Source organism: Pongo pygmaeus, chromosome 20, assembly GCF_028885625.2.
Source record: "Pongo pygmaeus isolate AG05252 chromosome 20, NHGRI_mPonPyg2-v2.0_pri, whole genome shotgun sequence".
Taxonomy (NCBI): Eukaryota; Metazoa; Chordata; class Mammalia; order Primates; family Hominidae; genus Pongo; species Pongo pygmaeus.
The window spans coordinates 46,325,069-46,340,029 of record NC_072393.2 but is presented as its reverse complement, the minus strand read 5'-3'; the positions used below and the strand labels follow the sequence as shown (position 1 = coordinate 46,340,029).

The 14,961-nt window shown below is 58.6% G+C and overlaps 1 protein-coding gene across 30 annotated transcripts in view; it reads right to left on the bottom strand.

Moving 5' to 3' along the window:
• LTBP4 (latent transforming growth factor beta binding protein 4) overlaps positions 1–10,471 on the bottom strand; it is a 32,600-nt gene extending 22,129 nt beyond the window's left edge. For 14 of the 30 annotated variants that reach the window (XM_063658222.1, XM_063658223.1, XM_063658235.1 and 11 more), the window contains exons 1-10: positions 8,997–9,190; positions 8,362–8,420; positions 8,061–8,196; positions 7,441–7,550; positions 2,403–2,594; positions 1,978–2,225; positions 1,799–1,901; positions 1,322–1,396; positions 1,103–1,225; positions 75–239 (exon numbers count right to left, since the gene is read on the bottom strand). In XM_063658222.1, coding sequence (XP_063514292.1) covers positions 75–239; positions 1,103–1,225; positions 1,322–1,396; positions 1,799–1,901; positions 1,978–2,225; positions 2,403–2,594; positions 7,441–7,550; positions 8,061–8,196; positions 8,362–8,420; positions 8,997–9,175 — 1,390 coding nt within the window. In that variant the 5' untranslated portion in view covers positions 9,176–9,190. Of the gene's footprint in view, positions 1–74; positions 240–1,102; positions 1,226–1,321; positions 1,397–1,798; positions 1,902–1,977; positions 2,226–2,402; positions 2,595–5,980; positions 6,282–7,440; positions 7,551–8,060; positions 8,197–8,361; positions 8,470–8,996; positions 9,191–10,244 lie in introns of those variants that run through there. The other 16 variants (XM_054464507.2, XM_063658237.1, XM_063658245.1 and 13 more) reach the window with 6 other exon arrangements.
• Between the last annotated feature and the right edge of the window lie 4,490 nt (positions 10,472–14,961).

Here is a 14,961-nt window from a genome sequence, read left to right as displayed (position 1 = left end):
GGGTTGGAGGGCGGGGCGTAGAATGAGCGCCACCTGTGTTGCGCGTAGGGCTAGGCACTGCCGCAGGGGCTCACCTGAGCCGAAGGGTGGGCAGAGCTGGCAGCCCCGGCCCCAGGCCTTGCCTACGCGGCTGCAGCAGCAGATCTGTTTAGTGATGTTCCGCAGAATGGGCAGCGAACAGCCGCCGTCGCGGAGCACGCGGAAGCAGGGCCCTTTGGCCTCTGAGATCACGTGTTGGGCTGCGAGGAGCAGGGAGGAAATCCTTCAGGGCGGGGCTGGGAATGCTGTGGCACTGAGGGATTTGGGAGAGAGGGGAATGGTTCTGGGGTTGGGGGTGGGGGGTTGGTGGGTGCGAGGGGCATTTGGGAGAGGTCTGAGAGGGTCTGAAGGACAGCAGTGGGCTCTGGAGGTCTGAGAAGGGCTTGGAGCCTCAGTGGGGTGTCAGTGGTGAATGAGAGACTCTGAGAAGGATCTCAAGATCTGAAGATAGTCGAGTCGTCGAGGGGGACGAGAGGATTTGGGGGTCTGAGAAGGATTCCAGAAAGTCTGGGAGAGCTGGGCGCAGTGGCTTACGCCTGTAATCCCAGCACTTTGGGAGGCTGAGGTGGGCAGATCACTTGAAGCCAGGGGTTTGAGACCAGCCTGGCCAACATGGCGAAACCCTGTCTCTACCAACAATATAAAAAAAAATTAGCCGGGCATGGTGATGCCCACCTGTAATTCTAGCTACTCGGGAGGCCGAGGCAGGAGAATCACTTGAAACCAGGAGGCAGAGGTTGCAGTGAGCCGAGATCCTGCCACTGCACTCCAGCTCCAGCCTGGGCGACAGAGCGAGACTCCATCTCCAAAAAAAAAAAAAAAAAAAAAAAAAAGTCTGGGAGTCTGGAGGGATCTGGATCCAAAAGGTTTGAAAGGTCTAAAGGTGGTCCAGGGATGCTGAAGCTGTATAAGAATCTGAGAAGTTCTGAGGGGGCTCTAAGGCTGACTGAGAGGAACCCGGGAGTCTGGGGGGGTCCGAGGGAATTAAAGGCCCCAGGACGCTCTGGGACGTCTGAGGGCAGGGAGGGCGGGACCCAGCCTCAGCTGCCTGCTGGTTGCTCACAGATGCAGCTGCTGCGGGACGAGTCGAGCAGAAAGCCGTCGGGGCACACGCACGTGTACCCGCCGCGCGTGTTTGCACACTCGCCGTGCTGGCAGCGCCCGCCAGTCGCGCACTCATCCACATCTGCCAGGGTTGGGGAGGTCACCGTGGAGTCAGGAGCTTGATCCCTGCAAATCCTGCCCCCAGAACCAAGCCCCTCCCACCCCTGCCCCATCGCACCTTCGCAGGACCCATTAACTCTTTCAAAGCCGGTTGGACAAGGTCCATCTGGGGCGCTCACTCTTTCGGAGTTCCCTGTGGCGAGAGGAGAGGGGTGGGCCAGGGACAAGTGGGCAGAGCAAGAATGGAGTGGGCAGAGACGAAGACCGGGTGGGAGGGACTAAAAGATGTTGGCTGTAGTTTGAGTGCAGGGTCAGCCTTAGGTTGGCAGTTTGAAATGGCAACATTGGAGACTCCCAAAGTATATGGTGGGGGGCCAAGGCACAAAGGCAGGGTGAGAACAGAGTGGCCAAAGTCAGAAAATAGGGTGGGTGGTCCCAGAGCGGTATGAAAAGCTCAGGACTGGAAGTCGCCTCCACAATAGGGTAGGCGTGGCTACAATTTGTGAACTGGGTTTATCTAGGGCAGAGTAGGAGGAACGGTGAGGTTCTCACCCCTCCCCAGCTCCGAGCACCTCTGGGATGTCCTGGGGCTTACCCAGGCGCTCGGAGCACAGCTGACAGTCGTGAACGCCCCAGGCCAAGCCGGCCCCTCGGCAGCAGACCTCCTGCGTCCGGAGCCCGGGCAGCGGGGACGCGCACTGCGGGGAAGTGTTGGGTGAGCGCGCCCCCGCGCGGAGGCAAGCTCCGGGCCCCTCCCCACCGGCCTCCTCTCACTTCGCCTCCGCGCAGCTCCCGAAAGCAGTAACCGAAGCCCGAGGCGTCTGAGTAGCCGTCCTCCCGCGGCGCGCTCTGTGCCAACACCGTGTAGGGCGCTGCCGCCTCCGCCCGCGCAGCCGCTTCCGCCCGCGCCATCGCCTCAGCGTCCGCCTCCTCCCAAGGGCCAGACACACGCTCCACCTGGTGCACCACCACCGACGCCTCCTGCGGGTGCTCCACGTGGACGCTCACCATAGATGCCACGCCTAGGGGAGGCACCGCCGGGCAAAAGGATGTCTACACGGGTTCTTATGGGCTGGGGCTAGACAAGGCGAGGGGGGGGAGCTGGGAAAGGTGATCGGGAAGGCGGGAAAGATGAGGGTCAGGGGCCAGGTGAAATGCTTGACAGGGGTCGGAGGGGACTCTGGCCACACTTCCCTCACCGTGCTCCTCGTCGCGGTGGTTGGCCAGTGGCATAGTGTACACGGAGCGGGTGAGGCCTGGTATAGCCGGGGCCGGGGGCCGGGCGCCCGAGGAGTGCAACTGGCAGAACTTGCCAGCGAAGTCCGGGGGACAGAGGCAGCGGTCAGGCTTCACGCACACACCGCCATTGTGACAGATCAAGGGACACAGGACTGGGAAGAGAAAGAGGACATTCAGGGGCGCCATCATTCCTGGCAGGTTCTCCTGAGGTCCCTACTCCCTCAAGGTATCATTCATTTCTAAGTCGCTCCGCCCTCAGCTGTCATGTGGCCCCGCCCCAATTCTGGCATCAGCATTGGCCCAGTCCAGTTGTTCAGCCATCAGAGGTACAGCCCCACCCACTAAGTCGGCAGGATCTCGCTCTATTGCCCAGGCTGGAATGCAGTGGCGTGATTATGGCTCTGCAGCCTCGACTTCCTAAGCTGAAGTGATCCTCCCACCTGAGCCTCCTAAGTAGCCGAGACGACAGGCGTGCACCACATCGGGCTATGTTTTTTAAAAATTTGGTAGAGGCGGGGTCTCACTATGTTGGCCAGGCTGGTCTTGAACTCCTGGGCTCAGGCAATCCTTCTGCCTCAGTCTCCCAAAGTGCTGGGATTACAGGCGTGAGCCCAGCCAGCCCTCAGGCTGTTTATTCACTTTCATGTCAGCCTCTCGGATCCCAATTTCTGGCTGAGTCCACGGAGTTCCAGACCAGCCCAGACGGCGCTGACCCCGCCCATTCCGTAGTCCGACGGAATCCTTTGCTCTTCCAGCCCCTCCGACCCAATGCTGATCCCTTCCATTGACTCAAACCACATTTTAACCACTCCCTGGCATAACTCCCCGCCCAACTCTGTCTCCTTCGCATTCTATGCCCGCCCACACTCCCTCTGCTTGGTCCACGAAGTCCTACCCCCGCCCCCTGGCTGTGCTCCCTTTGTAGCCCCTCTCATATTACCTTCTACCCGCGGGATTCTAAACCCCGCCTACCCAGGAGCTTAACCTGCCGCCTCTAGCCCCTCCCACCCCCCTTTCCGCACTCTGATTCGCCCGGCTCACTTGTTCACGCCCCTCCCACCCCACCTCCAAGCCGTCCGGGTGCCCTAGTTCCGCCCACCGCGCTGTGTCTCCGCCCAACTTCTTTCTGGCTGGGGCTTTAGAGTTCTAGCTCGGCCTTACAGCCTCCAGTAGCACCCGGGCGGGGCCACGAGCGGGAACGCGCCTCCACTCCCCTCTGCGCGCCGTCGCTGGGCCCCAGGCCACCTCTGGGCGGGGCACTGCCAGCTGTGCGGCGGGGTAAACAAAGAGAGAGGTGCGGCGGGGGCAGGGCGGAGACTCCGCATTCCGGACCCTTGGGGAGCCCCGGGACCTTTGAGCCAAAGGAGGCTGGGCTGTCCTGCGAGGGCACCCCCTCCCTCTCTCTCCCGGGGCTGCAGAGAACAGCTGGAGACAGCTGTGCGGAGGGGAGGGAGGAGGCAGGCGGCCGGGGGAGGCGCGTGTGGGATTCTGAGCCACAACTGTAGAGAGGAAAGGACGCGGAGAGCCACCTCCATTTAGAAGGATAAAGGGACTGGAGTCCTGGGAGGAGATCGACTAAAGGGCAGTCCTCTCGAGTTCAAAGACGGCTGGAGGTTTCTGGGATGGAGAAACCTAGCTCAGAGGAAACTGAGGCGCCCTTTCAGCAGGAGTCCTTTTGTGGACAGTTACCTAGAAAACAGGACTCTAGTGCAGCCTAGGAGACAACCAGTTTGACGGTGCTGAAAACAGGGTTTAGACAGTGAAGTGGAATTCCTGGAAGTCATCAGCACTTAAGAGGCTCAATTGGCCGAGTCCCTATGTGGAATCCCCTCCCCTCCCAGCTAAGGATTAAGTGCCAAAGGCTTTTTATTAATGGCTGCCTGTGAGGAGCACAGTATCTGGAGTCCTCTTGGGAGAACCCACTTATCAAGACCAACCCTGAGGTTTTCTGAAGATAAATGGGATCAGAAGTTCCTGGGGAAGGGGGTGAGCTAGAAGAACAGGACTTCTGGACAATACTACACAGTTATCTGGGGAAAGGCACAGTTTGGGAGGCTGGAGTGAAGAATGAGAGGGAACTTCACTGGAGGAGTGGTCTCTAAAGTCTGTTGCCAGGGGTGGAGAGTGGGCCTAGGGCCTGGAGCAAAAACTCTGGGCTCCCTTAGGTAGGAGTGTGGGGCCACGACTCCAGGGTGGTCTAATGGGGGCTTTTAATTGAGTAGTGGGGCCTAGGAGAGGCTTAACTAAGAATCAAAATTGCAAAATGGGAAGGGTCTCTGATGGAGGGGGTGGGAAACCAGCCAGGTCTGAGGGTATTTCCCAGGCTCCAGAGGCATTTCTCTGCCTTCTCTTGGCCTGAATGCAGGCCCCCAGGCCAGCTCCCTGGGGGTGCCTACACCCAGGGTGGACCACTAGATGGCCACAGCCAACGTCATACCCCACAGCCCTGGCCAAGCGGGGAGTTGAGGACATAGGGGTCCCTCTGAGGTCAGCCCCCACTTCACATGCCACTCCTTGCACCCCCAGGGGCTTGGCACCCGCCTGGGCATGGCGCCTGGCACAGGCACGTTGGGGCTGGGCCGGGAAAGAGTGAAAGAAAGAGGGAGGAAGGGGAGGAGAGAGCGAGTGGCAGCGGGCGGGGGCTCAGGCGGGAGATGAGCTCACGCCGGCCGGGCTGGGCTGGCTGGGGGCCAGGCTGGGCGAGTTCTCCGCGCCAGGGGCCCCCACTCCCCACTCCATAGGGTCTGCGGGGTAGGGGGCAGGGAGGCCCGATCCCAGAGAGTCTGCCCACTTTTGCATCCTGGAACAACAGGTGGCGCGCCCTCCCCCACCTCACCTGAACCCCCAAGGCTCCCCATCTCTAGGAGTGCCTGGTGCATACACCTCCTGTCCCCTCCGCCCCCAGGGGGCGCCCCTTCCGTAAGCCCTCTTATCTGGATTTCTGTCACACGTGGGACCCCTGCAACTCAGGTCCTGCGGAGACACCCCACCACCACCCCCGCCGCCACACACACACACACACACACACACAACCCCCGTCTCTGTGCCCTCTCCCTCTTAGCTCTTCGGATCAACTTTCTTCTCTCTAGTACCCCACCTCATAGGCATTCCCACACAGAACCTTCCCACCCAAAGACATAGAAACTGAGACGTCCCCCATGCGGTCCTGAGACTCTTGCTTGGTCCCTGGGGACTCCTTACTCAGCGTCTCAGAATTCGAGCCCCCCTCCCAAAAGTTCTCAGGCCCCTCAATTCTGAGATCCCCATTTTGACTCAAAGCATGAAAGCTGGCGCCAATCCCTCACGTGGGACATCACAGGCCTCTAAGAACCCTCATTGCTTGCAAAATCGGAACCCTCAGGACCCAACCCCAAAAGCCAGGAATTTGGGGCCCCCTTCCTCAAATAGCCCCTGAGATTCCCTTGCACTGTTGCATATGGAATCTGGGCTCCCTCTCCCTGGAGGACTGTCTCCTCCATCCCCAGGGATCCTCCACCCCCCCGGAGCCGCTCTCTCGGGACCACCACCCCGCACTCACAGGCGCGGAAGCCGGGTCCCCCCGGGGCCGCCCCGCCGGGAGCGCCGCTGTCCACGCTGGTGGCGTTGCGGGGCGCGCAGGTCGGGGTACAGCGGGAGCCGGTCGGCCCATGGACGCAGCGCAGGCCGCACACGACCGGGGTGAAGCGCACGCGGAGACGCTCTCCGGGCCGGCCCAGTCCGGGCTGCGGCCCTAGCGGCGCCAGCAGCACCAATAGCGACACCCAGAGCAGCCGCACGCCGCCCGCCATGGCTGCAGCGCCGCGCTCCGCCGCGCCGCCGCCCCAGCCCGCCCGAGGGGCCCGGCCGCGCCCGCCCGCCCGCCCGCGGGGGAGGGCGGCCGCGCCCCCGCTCAGGCCCCCCCCTCCTCACCACTCCCTCCCCGGCGGCCGCGCGGGGGCGCGTGGGGCTGGGCGCTTAGCCAGAGGCTCGCAGGCTGGGCGCTAGACTCGCAGGGGTGTGCGGGGCGCCCCCTCTGTCCCCATTCGCGCACCAACAAGTGGACCAGGCCTGTAGGGGAGCGGCGGGGAAGGGAACAGGTGGGGGCGAGCGGGTTTCCCTCCAGACACAGCTGAATCCATAAAGAGGAAATCCATTAAGAGTAGTGGGGGCCACATTTGGGGAGACAGCTAAGAGTTGATCCTCTTCTGCCCTGGGCACAGAGAAAGGGGCTTCATCTTGATAGGGGGCTACCATGGCACATCTGGACAGCCAGGTGGGACATCTGAGGGATGGGAGAAGGGTCGCTGCACCTGGGCACATAAAGGAATTGGGCGTCTAGATCCTGGGCAGGAGGCTGGAGGTGGGTGGATACATGTGAAGATGTAGCCACATCTGGCCAGAACCCCACACCTGGCGGGAGAAGTCACAATGGATAAAGGGAGGCTGTGGGCGGGGGTACTAACATCTGGCCCAAGGCTCACATCTGGAAGACTTTAGGGGGAGGGGTCACATCTGGGCTGAAGGCTACAGCAAGAGGAGGGTTTTGAGGGTGTTTGAGATGAGGGGTGTTCTAGACTAGGGGTCAAGAGCTGGAGTGGGAGGAGGGCAGGGAGAGGATTCGGGAAACAGGAGGAGGCCTTTGGCCCCCAGCCGCCCCGCAATCTTGAGCATTTGGTGCCCAGGCAGGCGCCAACCCGCACAATCGCTTTTGTTGTCTGGGCTGGTTCGGCGGAGCTTTCTAATGGGCCAGCGCCCTCCCTCTTCGGCCGCGGGGAGCCCGGACGCCTGGCTTCCCGGCCCCACCCCCGCGGGTCAGTGCCTCTGGCCTGTGTCTGGTTCTGTCCTGGGCTCACCTCGCACGGCCGGACGCTGGGGTCCCTAGAGGGGGCCTCGTCCTGGGGGTGGGGGCTGAGCTACAACGGGGGGCGGGTAGGCGGCGGCTGGACCGTGGGAACCAGACGGCTTTATCTGGCCCGGAACCCCCCTCGCCCCAGGCGGAGGAAAGGAGGATGTGCTTACCCGGGGCCTTGCCAGCGGGGGCACGCTGTGGGGGCCTCCTTCTCAGTAGTCCCCGGCCCCCTGGCCCCCGGAGCCGCCGCTGCTTCAGTAGAGCTCTGGCCTCCTGGAGCCTGGGTGGGAGAGGACGGAAAAGCTGCTGTCACCGGGTTAAACTGACCTCCCCACCAAAGGGCCTCCATGCCAGGAAAATGTCTTTCAGTAGCGGCTCTGCCCAACCCTCCCCGCACGACACCCATTTATGGGGACCAGGCCTCTAGTGGGAGAGAAACAAAGACCCTGAGAGAAAGAGAGATGATGGGGGTTGGGGGAGAAAAAGAGAGAAGGGGCAGAGAGACTTAGACATAGAGGCAGGTAGTGAGACACAGGGAGAAAGAGAGAGAGGAAAAGAGACAGGTAACTAGAAAGAAACAGAAAGAGACAGAAATAATGCAGAGATGTGAAGAGCCTGAGATAGATAGGGAAGGGATGAAATAGAAACGGACAGACAGGCTGATAGCAAAAGAAAGAGCCGGGGAGGGAGTGGGGAGAGAGAGGGAGGGGGGAGGGAGGAGGAGCGGAAACGGGGGCAAAGCTGGGAGTTCCTGAGGGAGGATTTGGTAGGGGAGGGACTGCCCACTCACGTCAGTGGCTGCCAGTTGAGGGACACCTGTCTCTTCCTCACGCTGGGGCTGGGACTGGGCACTGCAGGCAGTAGGTTCAGGCACCGCTGGGGGCCTGCACACTTTTTGGGCTGGCAGCTTCGGACCCTGCAGGAGGCTTCGGAGACAGCCAGGGACTAAGCGGGGAAGGAGGGGACCAAGTACTTCTCTACCAAATGCATCCAGCTCTCCCACTGGGATGAGGGGCGGGATGGGGAGCTCCCTGCCCCTCTCCTCCTACTCCCTTTTGCCCCCTACTCATACTCCATCTTCCAGAACCAACCTCGGATGCAGCGGCTCCTCCTAGACGTCTGGACCGGGCAGCAGCGACAAACAGCAACGCTATAAATAGTGGAGTGGAAGTCACTCAGGCCCCTAGCACCCCAGAACTCTGCAAAGGAGGGCAATCAGGGGAGGGGAAACCAAGACGAATCCTGAGGAGGCTTGAAACAGGTATATGACTAACGAGGTTCTTTTCCCCACGCCTCAGTTTCTCCATCTGTACAATGGGAGGCAAATTGGCTTAGACTTTGGGCTGAAGGGCACAGAAACCGTACTTTTGTCTTATGAAGAGGTTTTGGCGGTAAGATTTTATTGAAAAAAATATGTTATTTTAAAGCCTTTTAAAAGTGATTAAAAAACAAAAACAAAAACAAAAGACTCGATTTCTAAGAGCATTTCTAAGCCCGGACTGTCTGGGAATCTAGAACCCCGCCCTCCCGCACATCCCGGTCCGGGACTCAGACGCCATCCTGAGCCTGGCCGACAGGTGGCGCCATTTTCACAGGCCTCGGCAGCTGGGGAGGGAAGGCTCTTCCCTCTGACTGTGGGTCCAGCAGGGTGCTGAGGTGGAGGGGGATACGGGAGTCACAGTCCAGGACTGAGAATCCCAGAGCCTGAGTTCTAGCCCGTTCTTGCCCTTCCACGATGTGTGTCCAGAAGCCAGTGTTTCTTGGTCTTTGGGCCTCAGTTTCCCGCCTGACCAGGAGAAAGGTGCCGTTCTTGGAGACATCTCCCAGCCCAGAAGGTCTCAGTGGCGGAGCTTCCAGCTCCGGTTCAAGTGCGTCGCAATGAAGGGGCCCCCCAGACAAGTCCATTATCCCCAGGCTAAGGGGGGGCTAGAGACGAGGGCGCGCGCCCAGACCCCGAGAGGAGAGCAGTGGGGGGGTGTAGAGGGGGCTGTCCAGCGCGTGGGCCCCTCTCAGGTTGGTGGGGCCGAGTGGAGGATGAGGCCATCTGGTGGGGAGCCTCGGGGATCCCCGATCTTGTCGTCATCCCTCCCGCCTTTTCTCCAGGTTAACCCCTTCCCGGCCCCGCCCCCGCCGCGGCTCGGGTTACTAAACGCATTCGCAGAGACCCAGGCGGGAGAGGAGCCCGGGGCCTTTGTAACGGAGCGCCGGGCCGCCAGGCAGGGAGAGTGGGTGGGGGTGCTGGGCAGACGGCTTCCTTCAGTCCCGTCACCCGCAGACAGGAAGGGCGCCTATAGCCCCCAGATCTGTAGGGAATCCTGGATCTCTCGCGGTGAAATCACTGGAGCCTCATTCAATCCCAGAGTCCTCTAATTCTAGGAAACTTGAGCATCCCCAACCGTTCTGAAGCCTGAGGACTCCCCCACCCCACCCAACTCCCCACAAGCCCCTCCGCCATCAACCCAAGAGTCTACGTCTTCCTGACCAATTCGAAAAACCCAAAGGTCGCTTTTCATGAACACAGAGCCCCCAAATCCTAGAAAACCAGGACAACTCAGCGGCCTCATAAAGTCCCTCCAGAATCCCCCAACACCTTTCCTCCTTACGCGCCCAAGAAACTTGGGGAGCTCCATCCTAGCTCGAAGACCCCACACGTCTCTATCATTCTAGGAGAGCTCAGCCCCCCACCCCCCGCCCCAATAAACTAGAGACCTTTCCCCGAACTAACCCCAGGATTCTCTGGAGACTTAGCCTTCTCCTCCACAATTAAGGGGACTCTTTCCCCTAAAAATCTCAGTACTCCCCGAATCTAACCCCTACAAACTGAGGGCGCCTAATAAATCCAAGGGCCCTCTGCATCTCCGCATCGAAGCAGTGGGTTCGATTTTCCCCTGAATCCGAAAGCCGTGTCCTCCTGGACCACCAGACTTATTGGGTGGAAGGGGCACAAGGAAGCAGGGGGCGCAGCGGGGCTTACCTGGCTGGGCGGCTGGGGACCCCCGGGACCTCGACGACCTGGCTGGGGCTGGGGCTGGGGCTGGCGGCGGAGGTGGCGGCTGCGAGGAGCGGCAGCAGCAGCAGCACCAGCAGGAGGGGGCGGCGGCCGCTGGTGCCAGGCCTCCGCATCGTGTCGGGCGCCGAGTCCCGCTCCGGGCGGGCGGTCTGTCCAGCGGGTCCGGCTAGCCGCGGCCCCGCCCCTGCCCCCGCCCCCCGCCCCGGCCCCGCCCGAGGCCGACTCACTTTCTCCACAGTCCAGCCACGGACTGCGAACTTCCCGCCAATCACAGCCCGGCGCCGCCAGCGCTCGCCGCGCGGCCAATCAGGACGCAGCAGGGACAGGTGCCGGACTGGGGGCGCGGGGGACCTCGAGTTCCCCAAGCGGTGGGGGGAAATTAGGACTCGGGTACTGGCTCCGTGAACCTTCCCATAGAGCAGAGGTCCCAGGCGTAGGGGTGCTTACAAATGGGAGGGATACGGGAGGGAGGTTGGGGGCAGGGTCCCCTAAGCTGGACTCCATCTGGCAGTCCTCAGCCCTCTGCTCCCAGTTCTGGGAGAATTCGGTCAGAATTTAGCTCCCTTGCTGGCGTGGAAGCTGGAAGCCCCCCACGGGTACCCCTTTCCACGAGAGAGACTGAGGATTCTGCAAATGGAGCACCAATCCTGCACCAGCCCCCAGGTCCTGCCCCTCTGAGGGTCCCAAGTTCACATTGGATCTTCTCAAAGAATTGATCTCTTCTCAAGACCCTAGGCTTCAGGGGTTCCAGGCTCACCATCTGCAAAAGCTTGCTCCCCGAAACTCTGTCCCTCAGTGAACCCAGCCAGACTCTGCCCCTGAACCACAAACTCTGCTCCCAGAGGGCTCCTGGCTCTGCCCCCTCCTGCACCCCACTTATCTCCGCCCCCAGAGGGTATCAGACCCCCTTCCTTGCCTGAGTCTTTGAATGCTCCCAAGAGCAGCCTCCCACCACCCAGAATTGCAGACTTTCTCCTTAGAGAGTTCCCAGTTCCGGCTAGGTGCCCTGGCGCGGGCCTGTAATCCCAGCACTTTGGAAGGCCGAGGTGGATCGCTTGAGTCCAGGAGTTTGAGGCGAGCCTGGGCAACATAGTACAACATAGGACCCCATCTCTACTAAAAATCCAAAAATTAGCCGGGTTTGGTGGCATGCACCAGTAGTCCCAGCTACTCGGGAGGATGAGGTAGGAGAATCACTTGAGCCTGGAAAGTGGAGGCTGCAGTGAGTTGAGATGGCACCACTGCACTGCACTGCACTCCAACCTGGACGATAGAGTGAGACCCTATCTCAATAATAAATAAATACATAAACCTATATAAAAGAGAGTACCGATCCCCTCCTTGCCTAAGAGTATCCACCACTAGGAGCTGCAAGCCACAGGGGCCCTTAAACCCCGTCCACACCGGGGTTTCAAGCCTTCAAACTCAGGGTCTCAAGCCCAGCTTGAGACTGAAAGCTCTTGGGAGCATTCAAAGACTCAGGCAAGGAAGCGGGTCTGATACCCTCTGGGGATGGCAATAAGTGAGGTGCAGGAGGGGGCAGAGCCAGGAGCCCCCTGGGAGCAGATCCTGTGGGTCAGGGGCAGAGCCTGACTGGGTTCACTGAGGGACAGAGCTTTGGGGAGCAAGCTTTTGCAGATGATGAGCCTGGAACCCCTGAAGCCTAGGGCCTTGAGAGGGGATCAATTCTTTGAGAAGATCATTATAAATTCAAGGCTCCACCCTATATTCTCTGAAATACAAGCCCCTTCTCTCCCTAAGGCACCACCCTCAGAGCTTCACTCTGCCCCTAATCACCTCTTTTTCCACTGAGTTTCAGGCCACACCCTTTCCCACAGAAAACTGGGACGTGACCACATGTAGGATCCCAAGCCCACCCCTTTCATGTTTGCTTCGCTTTGGGGTTCCAGGCCCCATATCCCACAGCAGTTGGATTCTTAAGGTTCCCCGTTCTGTAGCGTTAGCCCCGCCCCCACCTCGTGGATCCCAGGCTCCACCCACACAGGGTACTAGGCCACACGCCGTGACCACAGAGCCCACCCCAGACCAAGAATGGCAACTGATCCAGTTGCACTCCCCACCCCCCCACTCCTGCTCCTTCTTCCAATCCAGGAGGGTGTGCAGGACTGACGGGGAAGCCCTTCACCCCCCTTCACAGTGAGACACACAGGCTGACTCACACGGCTACACACCGTTACTGCCACCTACAGCAATCCATGCCTCCATCCCACACTGACACCCAGAAATCTGGGTCCAGCACCGTCCAGGGACACACAGTCCCTGGGGCAGGTGACGACGGCACTCACACTCCATTCACAGCCATCCGTGGGCTGTCCCAGAGCCCGGCTCTGCCCCATGACTGTACTCCATGACCCTGTTTTTGTATAACCAAGACCCCTGCTCACATGTCCCTGCAGGACGGCATATCCCTACCCGCTTCCCCCCTCACCACCTCCTACCCTGTGGCTGGAGCATTTGCTAGGGGCGCTGCTGAAATTTCTCCCTTCTGTCCGGGATCCAGTGCATCTTCAATGCTTGTTGCTAGGCAACAGCCTCTGGCTCACCACTGCAACTTCCGGCGTTAGCCTCCCCTCCCCCTAGAATTTGGAGTCCCCAGCTCCCCATCCCTCCCATCAGTGTCACTACCTCCCAGGGTCGTGTCTATATCACCTCTTGGATCCTAACTCATCTCAACCCTTCAGAACCCCTCAGAGTTCTAGTCCCCCCACGTTCCAGAATCTTCCACCCCTCCCCCCATGCCAGCTCACGCACAAAAACACACAGAGTTAATACTATACTAGGATAATACTATCTCTAGCATTTAAAAAACGCAGCTCTTCAGTGTTCTAGATTTGCTGACATCCCAAATTCTCCTCTCTCTGTCTCTCTCTCTCTCTCTCCCACCCCCTCCCCCAGAATGAGGCCGGCTCACGTCTGTAATCCCAGCACTTTGGGAGGCCGAGGCGGGAGGGCAGATCACTTGAGGTCAGGAGTTTCAGGCCAGCCTGGCCAACACAGTGAAACCCTGTCTCTACTAAGAATACAAAAATTATCCAGGCATGGTGGCACACGCCTGTAATCCCGGCTACTCAAGAGGCTAAGGTGGGAGGATCACTTGAACCAGGGAGGCAGAGGTTGCAGTGAGCTGAGATCACACCACTGCACTTCAACCTGGGAGACAGAGAAAGACCCTGTCTCAAAAAAAAAGAAATAAAGAAAATAATAAAAATTTAAAAATGAAATAAAAATAGAATGACCAGCATTCCAGCAACACGAGCGTTCTGGATTCTCTGGCCTGGAAAAAAAAATGACCCTAATATTCTAGATCTGTGAGCATTACAAAACACCACCATATTCTAGATTTCCTGACCTTCCAGGCCCTCCCCCTACATACTAGATTTCCTAACATGCCAATATCCCCCAATATTCTGAATATCCTGGCATGTAAAAAATGTTCTAGAGTCTGAGGCTGGGCATGGTAGCTCACACCTATAATCCCAGCACTTTGGGAGGCTAAGGTGGGAGAATGGCTTGAGCCCAGGAGTTTGAGACCAGCCTGGGCAACATAGTGTCTCTACAAAAAAACTTAAAAAGTAGCTGGTTGTGGTGGCACACACCTGTAGTCCCAAATACTCAGGAGGCTGAGGCAGGAGGATCGCTTGAGCCCAGAAGGCTGAGGCTGCAGTGAGCCATGATTGCACCACTGCACTCTAGCCTGGGCAACAGAGCAAGACCCTGTCTCAAAAACAAACAAACAAATAAAAACAAAACTAGGGTTTGAGATGCACAGCTATTTCAGAACACCCCGGTTTCAGAGGCACTCACCTTTTACGTCTCCCATTTGTGTTCTAGATTCTCTGATAATCCGGAACCTCCTGCCATTATGGATTTCTTGGAATGCAAACAAACCTTCCAGTGCTCTGGAAGGGCAGATAGTCCAGGATCTCTCCCATTCTCTAGATTTCCTAGTAATCCAGATTCCTTTCTGTATCCTATAATTCTCAGCATTCCAGACATCCTGGCATGCAAGATATTCCTATCGGTGGAGATTCATGGGTATGAACTCCCCTTGACACTCCCCTATTCTAGAATCAGTGATTTTCCAGGTCCTTTTTGTCAGAAACTTCTGCATTCTGGATTCTCTGATAAGCAGGGGAGAACTCTAATATTGTTAATCCATGAGCACTCCAGAATATCTTTGTGTCCGAGATGTCCTAACATTCAAGACCCCTCTCTACTATGTTTCAGAAACTCTGGCATTCCAGAAACTATGGAATTCTAGAATTAGCATGTTCTAGTATTCTCTCCTCCTAGTCTGTCCCCACTTTCTGTCCCTTTTTTATTGGCACAAGGAAAAAAGATGCAGAAAACCTCCTCAAGGAAGTGCCATAGGAACGGGCATTATTTGGGGAAAAAAAAATCCCAAGGCCAGCCAGGAAAGGTGGCTCATGCCTGTAATCCCAGCACTCTGGGAGGCCGAGTTAGGTGGATCATCTGAGGTCAGGAGTTTGAGACCAGCCTGGCCAACATGGTGAAACCCTGCCTCTACTAAAAATACAACAGGACACATGATCCAGGCTGCAATAATGGAAGGCCTTCATCACACTGGCCACAGTAATTGGTTCAGGAATGGCCACCTGACTTAATTCAAGCCAATGAGAATCAGTCTTGTGATTTTTGC